The 17,908-nt window shown below is 44.0% G+C and overlaps 1 protein-coding gene across 3 annotated transcripts in view; it reads right to left on the minus strand.

Moving 5' to 3' along the window:
* Positions 1-11,858, minus strand: part of SLC2A9 (solute carrier family 2 member 9) — a 116,160-nt gene extending 104,302 nt beyond the window's left edge. The window contains exons 1-2 of one of the 3 annotated variants that reach the window (XM_059817724.1): positions 11,796-11,858; positions 6,125-6,223 (exon numbers count right to left, since the gene is read on the minus strand). In XM_059817724.1, the coding sequence (XP_059673707.1) occupies positions 6,125-6,223; positions 11,796-11,858 (162 nt within the window). Of the gene's footprint in view, positions 1-6,124; positions 6,224-9,721; positions 9,812-11,795 lie in introns of those variants that run through there. The other 2 variants (XM_059817723.1, XM_059817721.1) reach the window with 2 other exon arrangements.
* Positions 11,859-17,908: the final 6,050 nt, after the last annotated feature.

Below are 17,908 nucleotides of genomic sequence, written 5' to 3' on the forward strand. Positions count from 1 at the left end.
TAGTCTGTTTTTTCCAAAGGGCCAGTATTGTAAAAATGAGTGATTCTACAAATTCTTTTAGCATAACACTAGGAAAAAAAAAGACAGAGTGAATTGAAAACAATTAGCATTCATGGATTGAGGGAAGAAGGGAGGCTGTGTCCACTTTTGCATTGTATTTATGACACTACCACATCTGGCAGCCATACAAAATCAAGGACCTACTAAGCCAAGCAATGAAAGATAACATTTTTCTCCCAAAGAATTTACAATGCCATCGGAGCCAGCATTGTCCTGGGATACCTCTACAAGAGAGGGAAAGACCTGAAGGAAAAGCATGAACAGAAAGTTTATGAGCGTGAAATGCAGTGCATCACACTGCCACTCTCAGCATTCACCAATACTGCCTGAGAGCTTGTAGATGAAATTATTTAACCGGACAAATAACTGTTAGAGAAGGGAGAAAAGAGCTGACAGCTGTTGGTTTGATACTGATGGAAGGGAAAAAAAAGCCCACAGTATCAGTCAGAAAGAGCTAGTTGTCTGGCATGGTTAAAATTAAGAATCCCAAACCACTTTTATAAGTATGTTATAGCTTCTCCCCTTCAAATTTACAGAAGCTGCTTTTTGAATGAAGTTCAGGCTGCTAAACAAGGTAAGCAATTTCTTTTCAGTAATGAAAGATGCATCAAACAGGAAATCAGACACCTAAGATCCTGATACTAATCTATCTACCAGACAAGGTTTCTCTTAAGAAATGAAAACCTGAGACCTATTTTCTAATTCTCCAGCTATCCTGAGACCCACACTTTTCTTCCATGGCAGCTTAATTTAAGAGCCTTCCATAAGGGCCCTTCCAGCATATTTTTTGAAAGTCCAAGTGCCTCCTGAATCTCTGGAGAACTTCGATGGAGAACTTCAACAGATGCTTGAGTCACAGTTCTCCTTTGCAAAAGCCATGCCAGCTCTTCCCCAAATTTTCACTTTTCTACTACAGTTTCTGCTGGTTTGTCAGGTACAAATAACATGTATGTTATAAATAGCATGTATGTTCCAAGTTTTCCCCCTAAAAACTACTGTTTTCTTAAAGTCACATTAACCTTCTCAATCTCTCTGTTACTGAGGCTATTTAAAAAGAAGCTGAACTGTGATACAAAGCCTGTATTTTGACTTTTTTTTTTTTCAATCTTCAACACATGTTAAAGTATTTTGGCAACCTTACACAAAATTATCACTAATTTTATTCCATATCTCTACTGACATTTTAGCTTCTCCAATAAATCCCATATAAAGAAGGTTCCAGTGTGGGACCTCCCCAGACTTTTCAAATCCAAAACATTCATTCAGGTTTCTTATTCTGTCCTTGTATTTTCTGAACACACTTTTTCAGCTTCATCTATTGCCCTTATATCCCCAAGCCTTCTGTCTGGATGCTTTTTGTGCCTGTTGAAACCACCCAAACTCCAGGACCAGCTCACTTTTTTAGCCTTCATTGTGCCAGAGTTTATATTCTCTTTCTGCTTTCCTCACATGAGCACAACTGCAGGTTTTTGAAGGATGCCTTTAACAACTTCGCTTCCCTGATGTTTAATTACACCAAAGTTTCTCCATCTTTCTAAAAGGTAAAGATGTCATCGCTCCAGTATGACATTTTTACATAGTCTCTGTATCACCTGCAGAGACATTGCCTATTTACTTTCTTTTTAGTCAAGCTTCCTCATTTTTATGCTGTTCCCATTTCGAAATCAAGCAAAGCTTCGATGCCACCGTAGTGTCTGATGCTCTGGCGATACAGTACCAGGCAGTCACTACTGCAGAAGGGCACAGCACACTTGTGTTAACACTCTCACCCATTCTGTGTCACGGCTCCCCAACAAGCTCTACAGTATCACAAAGTTTAATCTTAGCACTTTTCCCCAGTTTCTTCTCAGGTTTCCTCCAGCATGTCATAGGTAGTAAATTATCCTGGGGCAGCACTCAGCAGGATAAGCCTAACACCACGTTTTCCCTGTTCAAACTAGGAATTTCTAACTTTAGGTATTCCAGCCTTGGACACATGGACTATTCAATTTGAGGACTTTAGTTTGAAACACCACTTCTCCACCTGCAAAGTACCTAAGAAAGGTGGAGGTAGAATGTACCACTTACTGTCTTCCTTCTGTCAAGTTTCTAGTAGGCCTCTTGTGCCCTGAATTAAAAGGAGGGCAGGGATATTTCTCCCATGCTATCTTATACGTTTCTATACAAACAGACAGAAAAAAAAAACACAAAAAAGAACAAAAAGTCAATTTGGTGCTTGGTGCATTTAGAAGAATCTCACAGTAAACTTCCAAATGAATCTGCCATTAAATCAAGTAATACACCTTATCTCTTTAACACCAATACTCAGATGATATTTATATTCAGATATCTTCTTGTTTATTTGAAGTTCATTTCTGATAGTAATGAATACTAAGCAAAAACATTTTTAGAACATCATTAGCATTTCTTGCTAATGATAATGGCTAAAAATAGTATGCAAATTATTCTCCCCTTGTGTTATGACTAATTTTCTCAGCATAGCTTTGTTATTTGCAAGGAGACATCAAATAATTGCAAATATTCAAGAAAAGAAAGTACAAACTACAACACTCAATAGTAACAGATAAATGTGCTGACATGTACATCACCTGTGTCTGGATTCTCACTGCCAATAAATGGGAAGCTAATAACATACAGGTTTTGAGGAGTTGCACGTGAAACAAAACAAATCTGATCCAACGAATCCAATGGATTTGAATCCATTGAATCCTGTGGAAAGGCTCATCAGTTGTGTGAACAACGTTAACGGCATAAACCTGTATACAAAAATTTTAGCCCCTAACCAAAGCCTACAAGGAATGGTAGCTGACTGATGTGAGTATCTCGTATTCTGCTGCCTCAGTTCATTAAGGCAGTAGTGCTAGGATGGGAAACATAAGGGGAATATAAGGGATATATATATTTTTATATATATAAATATAAGGCATATATTTTAAATAAGGGAAATATCTTCCTTGTCTCTTTAACTGTAAATAACTTACATCAAGGGAAGAGATGAGCTGGTCTTTAGAAAAGAAAAATTACCTTACCCATAGTGACGAGGGTCACTCACACACAGTGGCAACTATTGAACTGGCTGACACAGCAGGCTATGCATTTTTGCAATAGTCTCAGTTTCCCTGTATCAGCTCTAATAGCAGAGCTGTAGCCACCTGCAAGAAGGGGGCAAGGGCTGTGCGGCAGTAAGTAGCAGAGGCTTTGCTTCCAGCACAGCCAACAAAGTACATCATTGTTCTACAGAACTTGCCCACAATTGGTCCATTGAATGAATTGTAGAAATTCAGCTCAGAAAAAGACAGCTTCAACTTGTATTCATTTAAAGCATTTGTCTTCCTACTGCCAAATGCTCCCATACGTTTTTAATAAATTCTGGTAACTCTTTGAACAAGCCCATGGAGACTTCTAATTCTGGGTTTCTCGTGTGGTCAAGCGCTGTGTGCAGGGGGAAGCACACCTGCGATGGGCCACTGCTCTTTCCCACTCTACCTTATGGGATGACCTGCAGTAAAGTTCACCAGTGAGAAATGCAGGGGTATTCTCCTGTGGTTTGACGAGCTGGCACAACTTTCAGTGCCGAAAGGAAATGCACGCGAGAGTTAACAAACAGATCTTCAATGCTTCTGTCTTAAATTACTCTCCCCTCACCCAGCTCAGTCATCGTGCTGATGTGTTCAGTACCAGGATCCTGAAAACTTCCTATGTTTTAGTCAACAGTCATTATCAATCATTTTTTCAATACCTCTCACAGCATCATACAGTCCTTCTCTAAGGTTGGAGGACTTTAGGCGTCAAAAGGAATTGTACTGAAGTAAATAGGGGCAGAATATATCCAACATCCTACAGATGCTCATATAACGCAGGCTGTAAGCTGCACGTCACCAGAAGAAGTTATTTGTCCTACCAAGTTAATAAATGAAACTCAGCTTTCAGCTTTTAGGAATTACTACACTCCCAATATAACCTCTTATAAGACTGTTTTTTATCTACAGCTAAAAGCTGCTCCCCTTTTGGTTTTCCTCAGTCACCTCACATCAGTATTCCCAAAGGGTCACCTTGCAGCGGGCTAATTTGGTGACATATGGGGGAAAATAGATGGGGTAAAGGTTCCTTTTCTTGTGCTACATGAAGCACAGCTTTGGTACAGCTTGCTCCTCCCCACCACGGCTACGAACAGAGCCCAGACTCTTCCCTTCAACCTGGTCACTGCGGCTCCGGGCACAGGGACAGGAAGGTGGCCTGTCCTAGGCAAATAAATGACACAGATTAATCCTGGGGCTAGAGAGAGGACCAGAGGCCACACTGGTATTTTGTTCTTGAACCACACAGCTATGTATTCCTTTGTCAGTAGGTCTACTCCTTAGCCCTAGCTAACGTATGGCTTAATGTGAATAATAAAGACACAAAGTTCTCCATCAAACACTGAAAACATCATGCTGGAAAAAGGGAGACTTCATGCATACCTGTCAACAGTATGACCAAAACCATCATCAGCATGGTGCCCAGTTTCAGTCCAAAAGCAACAGTAAAGATCCCAAGCAAAAATGGACAATCCTGGAAGCATTACTAACCATGACACCTGGAATTTAGCATTCGTCATGGTACGGTTGCAACTTCAACCTCCCCACCTGCACTCTGGTCACCACTATAATCTATCACATGGTTCAATCCTAAGTGTCTGAGTGTTGCCAAACGGCATGTCCTATCATCCTTTCTTTCCTTTACTCCTGCAGAAAGTGACCGGAGAGCTCTGATTACCAGGACAGCCCATTTTTAAAATGGCACTTAAAAGTTTAGAAATCGGATTGTTCTCACTGCTCTGTTGACAGTACCGAGGCAGTGCAGGAAGGGTGCCTACCATCAGGACAATCAATACCATTGCTCACAGAATTTCAGCTTCCTGCTGATTTCTTCTAAGCCGTGTTTATCTTCTGATGACTGCAAGGTGAAGTGATGCCTAGACATGTCATGCTAGAATAAATATCCAATTTGTCCAACCCTGTGTTATTGGTACAAAAAGTAGCTGGAACTTCAAGAAAATTCCCAGAAGTTACGAAGGGGGCAGTTAAAACTTCCTACAGGGTGAGTCTCTTACTTGTCCTTTGGGTCATCAGTTTACCAAATAAAATACACATATGAAACATAAATTAAAAAAAAAAAAAATGTTTCATTATTTGCATAAATATTTCATCCACCTTTAATGTGACCAACCTGTATAGATGGAAACCTAGCCACACATTTTAGTAAGAGATTTCCATAAAAGAAGGAGGTTAGCTTTGGAAAGGAACTATTCTGAAATGAAATTTCAACAGTTAGTTCCCAGAAGTTACCAGCTACTTTTTTGAAACAGTGTCGCTTGCAACTCCACTGAATTGCTTACTGCTGTGCTTGACTCAGATAAGAGGATCTCTAGACAACCAGTGTAAAAACAAAATGTTCAGATTTCCATTTGTGATAACTCATATTTTAATGAAATTCCTTCCAATATTGTACACTGATTTCACAGTACTCTATTCATCAAATCTATTCCATACGTTGCAGCGAACAGATGGTCAACACAGTCGTTTTGAATTCAGGACCAAACAAAGCACCACCATGAAACGTGAAAGAGGCCCATTACTTAAGAGGAAGCCAGAGGCAATATTTATAATATTGGTACTGTGGGAATGAAATGTTGTCCAGAACTGAACGACGTGAACAGAAGTTGCTGAACACGTGCGTAGAGCTACCAAATACTAGTCAGAAAGACAGACTATTAAAAATACCTTAGCACACAAAAGTGTGCAAGAAGATTTAGTATTAGTCTGGGCTTGGGGCGAATGAGAAGCAAACCACATGCACCCGCTCACCTCAACAGCGATGTCTAGTTTCCTGACAGCTACTGAATTTAGGTGAAAACCTCGTGGACAGCAGAAAGAAACTTTCAGGCAAAGGAAAGTTATTTTATAAGATTCAACCTCTTCTCCTACATCAGGAGGATTATAAAAGTAGGATGCTGAGGAGCGCACAATAGCTGGACAAGGCTGCCCTCTACTGATATTAAATTCAAGTTTTGTCAGTCACTTACCGCTGCAGGAGCGTTCACCACCGAGAGATTGTAACCATAAAGAAAAGACGACCCAAAAGCACCAGTTAAAGAGGCTACGATAAGACTCCCAGACCAATTCTGAAAAACAAAGAAAAGATGTAGCCATTGTTAGCATACTTTAAATTAACGTACCTCAGGCTTTAAACACTCCTTACGCTATCTTGCATAGCTCCTGCAGGCAGATCTCCTTGCTGCAGAACAGTGGCCTGAAACACTTCCACTTGCTGCAATGTGAGGAACAGTAAATCTGAAGTGACAGCATCTCAGTTAACATTTATCGAGGCATAAGTGAACATTTGAACTTCTTTCAACCTCACAGATTTTTGCTGCAAGCATCCCACCAGCCCCCACACCAAAAAGTAAAATGCTGGAGAAGCATACTTTCAGCAAAGGAAACTGTTGGCAACATACCATTAACGCAACAAAGCAAGGAGTAGCGTATATTTGATGCAACAGGTCTGTGGGTAGATCTGACTTAGGTGAAAGCCTGGGAGATGGTGTGCCTCCCACATCCATGAGTATAAGGATTAGCGAAATTGTGACCCCAAAAAATAAAATGTCTACAAACTAAGTTTTGTAACCTAAATGCAAGTTTCCAACAGCAATTTGCTGCCACACACACACTGGTGGAGATGCCTTTTGCCTTTTCCCCAGTGACACACCTGTAACTCCCCCTTCTCAGCTCTCCTCCCTCCACCCCCCTCATCCTGTTGTTAGCCCACCTCTGCTAACAATTTCTTCTTCAGCTGTTGAATAAAAGGTAGGGCTGCTTAGATACCAGACTGTCAGTCAGTTGATTTGAGAGATTTTGCATTTCACGGTCCTTTCCACCTTACTCAGTATTACCTTCTGCCACTCAGTTCTCCTGCTGGGTTACAGAGAGTGACCATTACCATTCCTAAGAGACGTTAAAGTTAGTGTTTTGGTGGCTGGTCAGTTGTGAATGTCGTTTTATAGATCATGGAAGATAACCCACTCTTCTTGACTTCTGAATACGCTGAAGTGGATGGCTTTTTAACATGTTTTGAATTTTTTAAAAAAACCCCTCTGCTAAGAATCCAAATTTTCAGACACAGCTCACCATCATTTTATGCCCAGCCTCATCACTCACTGAAGCCTCAATCCTTTCAAAAGGAGAAAGACCTGCTTAAGCAGGCCTAATAAACTCAGCTTCAGTTATATCACTTACAGCAGACACAACAGGTTAATGAATGAATACATTCTGTCGACTGCACAAAGCTGCATGTTCGCTTTGGAAAACGAAGATTTGGAGCACGAACTAGGTTTGTGTAGGTAGCACATGGCATAGCAGCAGTGACGATGCACCGGAACGAGCTCCACCAGCCTCAGGAGAGGCATGGCTGGGCAAGGGAATGCACTGTGGTTGTTAGCATGTGCCAGAGCTCATGTTTTCACACTGTCATCCCAAACTCACTTTGATCCATGAGGAAGGGATGAGCTACTCGGATGCCAGGGCTGGGACCACAGCGTACATACAGCCCAGCATGTGTGGGGTCTGCTGCGCTCCATAGCTGCCACTCCTAAGGGCTCAAAGCATGCCCTGTGGGACAGCTGAGCATTTTTAACTTCTTCCACATGATGTGGGAACTTTTTAAGAGATTACACAGTTCATTACCCAGCCTGTTTTCAGTCAGGTCAGGAGGAAGTGTACAGGAGAGAAAAAGCCCCGTGTAAGAAATATATCCCGTTGAGTTTGTTACATAAACCAAATGCAATTTCTTATTATTATCCAGCTTCTTAAAATGAACCTGACACACACACACAAAACTCTGCAGACAAAATGATTTGGATCGTATAGCTTAGCATATATTAAAAACTCTAGTGAATGCTTAAACCTTTCAGCACAGGCAAATTATATGCACATGGGGCTAAGTGGAAGATAATGCACGACAAATCACAGAAATGCTGCCAAATTAGAAAACACCACATCCACTTTATTTTCAAGTGTTGCAAACAGCTGGGTTTAGAGCCTACTTCAATACCAAGAATTTTTCAAGTATACAGCCTGCTGTAGAAAACCCCAGACTTACTCAATTCAGAGTTTTACAGTTCTTGGAACATGAACTTCAACATCTCCATGACCTGCCTGCTCACACAATATTTTAAATATTTGCTCAGGCTTCAGCAATGCCAGATAAAAGACGAAAGCACAATGAAGCAAGAATGCAAAAAAAAAAAAAATCAAACTATTGCTCAGAAAAATATTAACCCTGTGGCAAAGTTAACAAAAGGAAAGGAAAAAAAAAAAAGAACAAACCCAAAGTGTTTTACAATGACCGGGAAACAAGAAGGCAACCACCCCTCCCTCACAGGTGTTCCTTGACTTCATTGCCATCCCTGTGCTCATGCGTGGCTGCCGTCAGCGCAAGGGCAGGTAGGTGTGACCGTCACCACAGCAATAAGTGTTCAGTCAGGAAACTTGCATGTCAGTTCACAGCAAAGACCTCCGGATACCTCAGAGCTGCTTACTTGTGAAAGTCCGCATTTTTGGTCTTCACAGATCCCAGGGCACCACGCTCTGAAAGATGCTTTCCCAACTCCCCTCCTTGCTCAGTGTAGCGTTTGTGTCAGCTACTATGAGCCTTAAATTGCCTTTTTTAAAAATGTGTGCCAGTTTGCATTGCAGTTTTCAAAACACCGTTTAGAATACTGTCTTTCGGTTAGTTAGTTACAGTCCTCTTCTCAGATTAAAAGACACTTGTACGTGTACATAAAGAAGTTTTAATACGCTTAAACGGATACTGCTAAGACTTTCTATGGCTACTGGGGTCCTGGATTTTGGAGCACCTTACCGGATACCCTTAACGAGACCCCGTTTTAGGATAGCACCAAGTGCCCAAGCAATCTCGAGCTCAGAGAGGGGCCGTGCCCCGTTACGCACCGCCGCAAGCTGGGCGCTCCCGGCAGGTGCGCCGGTCGGTACGGCGGTCCTTCAGGCTGCTCTGCCCCCCGGGGCTGCGGGGGAAGAAGGGAAACCTCCGCTCCTCCCTCCCCGGCTTTGCCCCGGCCCCGAGCACTTGCCGATACGGGCGGTCTCGGGAACGAGCGCCGCAGCAGCGGGCGCCCTCGCCCTGTCCCGCTCCCTCCGCCTGTCGCCTCCCCCGCGGCGGCGGCTGCTCTCCCCGTGCGGGCGCACACCGGCTCCCGGCGCTGCCCTCCGCCCGTCCTCTGGGTATTTTTAGCTCTGCCCCCGCGCCTGCCCGCCGCCGGCCTCTCCTGCACCGGCACCAACAACTTTCCGAGCGGGGAAGGGCTCGGCGCCGCGGCCGCTGTGCAACCTGAGCTCTGCCTCGCTCTCGGGGGAGCCCCGGCGAGTTACTCCGGCCCCCGCAGCCACCGCGCACCAGCCTCGCTTTTCCTCCCTCCCCGCCAAGCTGGGAGAGGGCTGAATTCACCCCCGGCTCCGGTCAGTCGTCCCCGCGGCGCGGGCAGCGCAGGCCGAGCTCCCCGCCCGCGCCGCCGGGCTCGCTCCCGCCCCGCGCGTTACCCACCGCTTAAACAGCGACGGGCATTTCCGAAACAAAATACCCTCGGGGAGGCGCCGCGCCGCTCCGCGCTACTTACGCTCCTGCCTGCGCGGCGGCGGCCGCCTCCCTCTGCCCGCGCCACCAGCGTGGCCGCCTCAGGCCCCGCCGCACGGTCCATGCCGCTACCGCACGTGCGCAGCGGCCGCGCATCTCCGGCGGGCAGCGCGCGGGGCGCAGCGGGGGCGCGGCCGCGGGAGGCGGCGGAGGCGGCCGCAGCTGCGCCGGGGCGGGGGGGGGGGCCGCGGCTGGCGCTCGGGGGGGGGTGCCCGGGCGGGCGGCGCCGGCGGCCCTGGCCCGGTTTTGCAGCGCCGGCCGCGGGAGGACATGGCTCCCGGGAGGAGCGGGAGCCAGCGCCTGGCCACGCCGCCCGGGGGCTGCGGGCAGGGCTCAAAGGATGGAAGAGCCCCGGCTCATCTCTCTGCGTGCTTCTACATCGCTAAAGCAAACGTGCGTGCCCGGCGCCCTGCGGTTCCCCGGCAGGCCGCTTCCCTCAGCGGTGATGTACCCAGCAGTGCAGGGAGATGTCACGACGGGGTGTTCATCACGGCCCCCCGCCTGCTGGCACAGGGGCTGGGGGACCCGTGCCGCGGGTGCCGCCTGGAAACCGGGGCTGCCTTTCTGTAAGCCAGACGCTGGGGTAAGGGGCGGGGAGAGCTTTCCCGTGCTGCCGAGGCTGGGAAGTGAAGATACCGCACGACTTGCAGCCGTGCAAGATGTTAACCGCACGGCGTATGGATGTTTCCACAGCCTCGGGAGGTTTAGATCTGACACGCCACAGTACCGCTGTGTAACAGATGGTGATTAGACATGCTACCTGGGGAAGAGAAAAGCTTTCAGCTATTACTTTTGAAGGTACCTATTTGCAAACATGAGGATTTTGAACTGCTAAGAGTTAAACTACACCTAGTCGGCCGTGGATGAGTGTTAAATGCATCTGGGAACTATTCCCAGATGACTGCAGTTAATATTGGTGTAAATCGGTGCTGTTCCCACTTTTGACATGCTACATACCTCACAACTAGCTTAGAGCTTGCAACGACACAGTAAGAAATGCCATAAAGCAGTGCAGGTTTGAAAGCAGTTTATGATGCAGCAACTTCAAAGTGGCTTTGGTTCAGATCAAGCTTAGCAGTGTTTGAAGAGAAAGCCAGATGCTACTCATTAACATGTAAAATTACCATACCTATTGAGAAATGTCACCCCAGATAGATGATGAGGATATCATTATGAGCTCTTTGAATGATCATAAGCAGTAAAGGAGTCAAGTTAGGAGAATCAAGCCTCTCAAATTTGTGGAATATATTTGAGATGAATCAGGCACCTGTGTTTTATTTAGTTTCATTTTAAATTACACAGTGCAAATAGTTCAGTTGAGGCTCAAATACAAATAATATGGCCGCATGTGATTAATATGTACATAGTATCTCAACCTTAACACACTCACATTTTTTGACCTTTTATAATTATTGTTAGTTAGTAAATTACAGAAACTAAACACATGCTATTCTCTATACCACTCAAATTTTCATCCTGGCAGCTTCCCCTTGCTTCAATGTCCATGTTCTCGTGGAAAGAAGCATCCTTTTTCTCTTCTTTTACATGCCAGAGGGGAAGGGGAAAGAGGGGAAAAATACACAACTTTGCAGGTTCTTGTAGAAGGAAGGTGTCAGAGACAAAATCAAACATTTTTTTCGCAGAATACATCCTCCCAAAATCTCCTTTTGAAGGCACAGAAACTCTCCTCAAAAACATTACCACTGTCCTCAATGACAGAGACCCTCCCATAAAAGGGAGGCTTTAACCTATCCTAAAGTCACATAATGCCAGAATGCTTTGCCTAAACAGTTTTTTTGGCTCATTCAAAACCAGACATCCATGTAAAGAGAAACACAGAAAAAAATGAGAGGCCTGTGGTGCCATCTCACAGTAAGCCCATTAGCAGTCCAGGTACCAAAGGGAGAAAGGAAACAGCAGCATTCCTCTGTTGAGGACACGGAACCTACCTGAATACTTGCAGGCATGGGCTCAAAATAGTTATTTTCTGCCTCTGGTCCCCAAATAGCAAACAATACGTTAACAGAAGATTTGGGGAATTAACTCACCATTTTTTTCTTCACTGCCTTATTTTCTTTCATCTCACCGTTGCTTTGCTGTTTGTTCTCCATTCTGTTACCTTGTTAGATAATAGCTGAGGAAGAAAAGAGGGAAAGTTGTGGTACTGTTCAACTGAGGCAATTTTTTTTTTTTTTAATGGAATCATAAATCTGACACAGGAAGGACTTGAAAAAGTGTATAAAAAGCTTAGCTACTCCCTTCAAAAGTCAGACCCTCGTTCAGGAAATCACAGCAGCACCAAACTGGATGCAGTTAACAGGAACCAAAAAATTCACGTTAACTGTGTTTAAGTAGTCTACTCAGAGGGCAGCATGCTCTTTGGAGCAAGAATAGTAGCTCTTAGCACAACTAAAGAGGAAAAGAGTTACGGTATCAGGGCCTTCAGTGGACACGCTGTCTCTGTTAGAATAGGAACATCAGACCACTGCAAAAGGAGTTTAGATCGTCAGGTGGAACTACATTATTATGGCTGGGTTGCAGCCAGGACATTTGGATTAATTGGTGGTGTGATTCTGATGATTATTAGACCTTATATTAACTGGGGCATTGCCTGAACACATTTGCAAAGGAGGGGTCCATTTATTTACTCCTCTGTCAAGAAAATTCTTGCCTGAACAGAACCGTATGTGCTTTAATAGTGGTAAAGGACATTTTAATCATCATTTATTAAGAAACTAAACTGATTTCTGGGGTTTCGGAGACGGTGGATTATCTGTTATTTACACTGTGCTTCATTGTATGGTCTTGGGCAGTCTGTTGGTCTGTTCAGTTCATTTGGAATATGGATCACTGGGTTCTTCTATCTCAACATCTTGAGATGACAGCACATTTCAAGATCTTTGCTTGCTTGAGCATTATGGTAATTATAGATCCAGTCTTGAATGCAACTTGTCTTGTAGACAAGAGTTTCACAAGATAGTGAGCTATGATACACGGGAAGTAACAGTGAATTTAGTGAAACAGCAGGTTGGAGTGGAAATTGTGTTGAGGCCATCACACATACAGGAGGTTTTCCAAGAGGAAGTTCTGTCTGATAGAAGTACTGCCATTGGCAGTACTGGGGCCATTATTTCACATGGTTCCAAGAAATCAGGCTGAGCTTTTAAGCAAGAGAAGCTAGAGATATGACAGCATCCCATAAGCACTAAAGCCAGAAAAATTACCTTCTTCCCTCTCTACCTCCCAGTGCAGTCAATACCAAAAACCTGCAAACAATTCCTTAACCTCTGGTGCAAAGGGCCTTAGTCAATTCCTGCTAAATTACTCTTCAAAAAGAGCTTTTGGGGCAAATGTATGTCACTTTATAGAGTGCTTGGTCTCATCAGCAAACAGTTCACCTGTCCCATGCCACATTTAATAAGCATACCAAAAATGATGTCAGACTTGTTCATTGCAGCACCCGCATGCTATACAGTGTTTCATATATAAATAATGTAGATAATTAAATTAATGAAGGTTATGACAGAGCATGAACAAAGCATGATCAAAGTGGAGTTTAAGAGCTTACAAGACAAAGAATATATGGGCATAGCACTGAAACAGAAACAGCACAGGCTCAGTCAGAAAGTCTGCTAAGCATCTAAAGAAACATAACTCAACCTCACAGCTAAGCCACTAGCAAGGATAACTTGTGTCTGCCTTCCCTCACCACTTTTTCACATGGCTGAATCCTCCTCTTGTTCTTTGAGCAATCTTTAAAACACTTTTAAGATATGTCTGTTGTGTCTGGAAAGTTTAATTGCTAACAGTGCACCATCTGCAGAAGTGTTCAGATTGCACTGTCCCTCCAATATTTTGGGTAAGCCTAGTTTCACAACTTTTTAAACATATCCACTTGACTGTAGAAAAAGGAATGTTACCATATCCAGGACAGACATCCAGTGTGATGCAAAAAATAAGAAATCTGGACTGGGGAGGGAGTAGAAATCACTGAAATCCTGCGTGGATTTGTCAATGTTACTTTTGCAGCCTTGTTGACTTGCGTGCAGGGAAGAGAGATTTACACTGCTGCTGCTGCTGGTGGCCATTCACTGAAAAGTTTGAACAGATAGGGTGGAAAAGTGTATTCCTTCCCTCTGAAGTTCATATTGCTAGTACCAGGTAAGTTGCTTAAGTTGTGGATCCAGAAATATTACACAGAATCACAGAATGATAGAGGTTGGAAGGAACCTCTGGAGATCATCTAGTCCAACCCCCCCGCCAGAGGAGGTTCACCTAGAGCAGGGTGCACAGGAATGCGTCCAGGTGAATTTTGAATATCTGCAGAGAAGGAGACTCCACAACCTCTCTGGGCAGCTTGTTCCAGTGCTCTGCCACCCTCAAAGTAAAGAAATTCCTCCTCATGTTTAGGTGGAATGTTCTATGACCAAGTTTGTGCCCATTACCTCTTGTCCTGTCACTGGGCACCACTGAAAAAAGACTGGCCCCATCCTCCTGCCACCCACCCCTGAAGTATTTGTAAGCATTAATAAGATCCCCCCTCAGTCTTCTCTTCTCCAGACTAAAAAGACCCAAGTCCCTCAGCCTTTCCTCTTAAGAAAGATGTTCCAGTCCTCTAATCATCTTTGTAGCCCTTTGCTGTACCCTCTCCAGCAGCTCCCTGTCCTTCTTGAAGCGGGGAGCCCAGAACTGGACACAGTACTCCAGATGGGGCCTCACCAGGGCAGAGTAGAGGGGGAGGATAACCTCCCTCGACCCGCTTGCCACAGTCGTCTTGATGCACCCCAGGATGCCATTGGCCTTCTTGGCCCCATGGGCACATTGCTGGCTCATGGTCATCCTGTTGTCCACCAGGACTCCCGGTCCCTTTCCACAGAGCTGCTCTGCAGCAGGTCAGCCCCTAACGTGCACTGATGCAATATTCATTCTTTATCATGGAAGATTAAGTCTCTTTGCTCCCTGGCTTGTACAGTTAGTCAGGAAAGGCTCATTTATGTCAGGCCAGGGGGCACCTTCCATTCCAGCATTACAAACAGAGCTACAGTTTGCTTACCTACTTATCCAGCAGTTTATTTGGCAACGTATATGTTCAGTTCGTTAGTAGGACATGCAGTCCAACTGACTCCTACAAGTTGTTAGCCTTGGCAAGGGTGGCTCAGCAGTTCACAGGGCAGGAGCATTTTGACTGGCACAGCAAACTGACTTGACAAAGGTGTGAATAAACTGACTGTAATCTAGGTTTGGTTTTGAACTCCTATTGAACATTCAGCATTCATTAACTGACTGCAAGTCAGGAAAAACAAAAGCTATTGGAAAGCTGTCGTGTTCACGAAAACCAAATATGCAAAGGGAGCAGTTTCAGATGAACTCAGATTATAAATGGCCATATTTGTTATGTTAGATGACAAAACAACCAAGGAGTTGACCACCTCAGAAAAGCTGAATTATAAGTCACAGTTACTAAGAAAAAAACCCAAACTAAGACGACTGTAAGACCTGGAATAGGTCAATTATTGTTGTCCAGTCTGAGTGGAAAGCATTGTTTGGGCCAGTACCCAGTCAGGGGCCATTTGCCACCTTGTTCAGGTGGCCTGGACTTACACCAAGCCACCGGTCACTCCACCCAAGGCACAACACAAGCAAGTTACAGGCAGTTTATCTGCGATACAAAAAGTTCTGCTGACACAAATTCCTCATGATGGGCATACACGGCTTCCATGTCTGTCTCCCAAATGCAAAATATACCACCTCTATAAAAAGATTATGTGTGTGTCAACATTTCACTACTATGCACAGGGAAAACGTGGAAGTCAGAAGAGCGGCTTCCGGCTGACAAAATTCACCTGTAATTATAAATCAGCACAGCCTCTCAGGGACGGCCTAGGACTGCTTTGCATTCCTCAGAGTAAACCTCTTTCAGGTGTAGCACTGAATAGTTTGGTTTCTTTTAAAAATGGGAAAAAGAAGCACTAAGAGAGACAACACTGCAATAGGGTGCGAATCACAAAGCTGTAGAAGACGTGGTGTAAAAATAACCCAAACAGACTCAGTAAGTCCTATTGGGCCATGGTAGACTGACATCTAATAATTTTTGCCGTTGGGAAGGCAAAATTGTCCAACTTGAGAGCTTTCGTTCCCTCTGCATTGTACTGGAAATGGGTAGATGCTTTAGAAGACCTTTTTGGTTTTTTGATTCAACACTAAAACTCTAGTAAAAGAGGACAGAGAAGTTTTGCATCTCACTCCTATCCCATAGCTTGAGTGCTTTAGAGCTACTGCTGCTACCTTTTTCCACTCAACTCACAGCCGAAATTCTCTGTGGCTGACCACTTGTGCCATTCAGGAAAGGAGCCATCCTTGCAGGGTAGCAGACTTAAGCTGAGGACTTCCCTGTGCTTCCAGCTAGATGCTTTAGTCACTGGTCTATGGCGTGTACTTCAATGAATGTGCTCTTCTCCCTAGTACTGCAAATCACACGTACACACTCACACAAGAAATCCACCATCAATTAATGAAAAGATCAGAATATCCAATGCGAAGAACACATTTCAACTTTCCACGTCACCCAAATCAGGAACAATTTATGTATTAGATCCTGGTAAGTGACGTAACTATCGGGTTAAAATAGGTGTTCTGGGACACTGTTAAGAGCTGAAGGGATTATTTTATCCTCAAGCAGTTTTGTTAAGCTAGATCTATTCTGGTGCAAGTGAGACTATACAAGTCAATGCTTCTTATACTGTTTATGGAAAATGTGAAACAGTCCCAATATTAAAGTACCATCGCTGGTGTCAGGTGTGGCATGATTTTAATTTGGCACAGAGCATTCCTACGTGTCCTGGTTTCGGCTGGGATAGAGTTAATTTTCTTCCTAGTAGCTGGAATAGTACTGTGTTTTGAATTTAGGATGAGAATAACGTTGATAACACACTGATGTTTTAGTTGTTGCTGAGCTGTGCTTACACTAAGTCAAGGATTTCTCAGATTTTCACACTGCCCTGCCAGGTACACAAGAAGCTGGGAGGGGACACAGGTGGGACAGCTGACCCAAACTGGCCAAAGGGATATTCCATACCATACGACATCATGCTGAATAAAAAAAACCTGGGATGGGGCCACTGCTCAGGAGCTGGCTGGGCATTGGTCAGCAGGTGGTGAGCATTGTGCATCACTTGTTCTGTATATTCTTTTATCATTATTATTATTTTCTTCCTTTTCTGTCCTATTAAATTGTTCCTATCTCAACCCACGAGTTTTACCTTTTCTCCAATTCTCTCCCCCATGCCACTGGGGCGGAGTGAGCAAGCGGCTGTGTGGTGCTTAATTGCTGGCTGGGGTTAAACCATGACACAATGGTACTGAACCATTTAGCAAGAGTTAATCTCAAATACTGTAGACACCCCAGCTTCCAGAAAAAAATTGTTCTCTTAAGTAATCACTTGACACAGTGTTAAAAATCATGTATGTCTCTTTTTTCCTATATCTGTATGATCAGTCCTAAAGTGTCATTACAAGATGATGAATTATTGTATCTGGATTTCAGTATTTCATACAAGTCAAAATCTTATCTCTTCTACTGAGAAGGGGAAATACTCGATTTCTATTTCAAAAGGAAGGTGTTTTTTTAATTTAAGTTGGGGAAAAATTAAACCTATTTTCCATAGAAATCTATTAACCAGGAGAGGAAAACAGAGATTTCAGTGTTAATGACTGCTTACATAGAAGCTGAGTACTTGACTAGCACAGGAAATTATTTGTTTACAAATTTCACAAAATTGGTTTATACCAAGATAAATCTATCCCTCCCTCCCCAAGTCAAGCCCTTGAGAACACTGCCAAATTTCAGAAGTTGCTCCAAAGTATCAAGTCCAACTTCTAGGCGCTACTCACCACTTATCCAAAGTATTCTTCACTTCCAGTGATTTCTGAAGTCCAGTGCAGTTCAGAAGCAGCTCTCTCAGGATTGCTACAGCAGCCCTCTTCTCTGAAACAGGGACAGTTAAATCACTGAATTAAATTCAGAGCCAGCTTTAACTCTTTTATACCTTTTCAGAAGTAATCAATAATTAACAGTAAAAGCAAAGAATAGTATGACACTTCAGCTGGAATTCATGCAATAAATCTTTCTTACCCAATAGAAAACAAACTGCCTTGTATGGCT

Source organism: Gavia stellata, chromosome 5 (genome assembly GCF_030936135.1).
Source record: "Gavia stellata isolate bGavSte3 chromosome 5, bGavSte3.hap2, whole genome shotgun sequence".
NCBI lineage: Eukaryota > Metazoa > Chordata > Aves > Gaviiformes > Gaviidae > Gavia > Gavia stellata.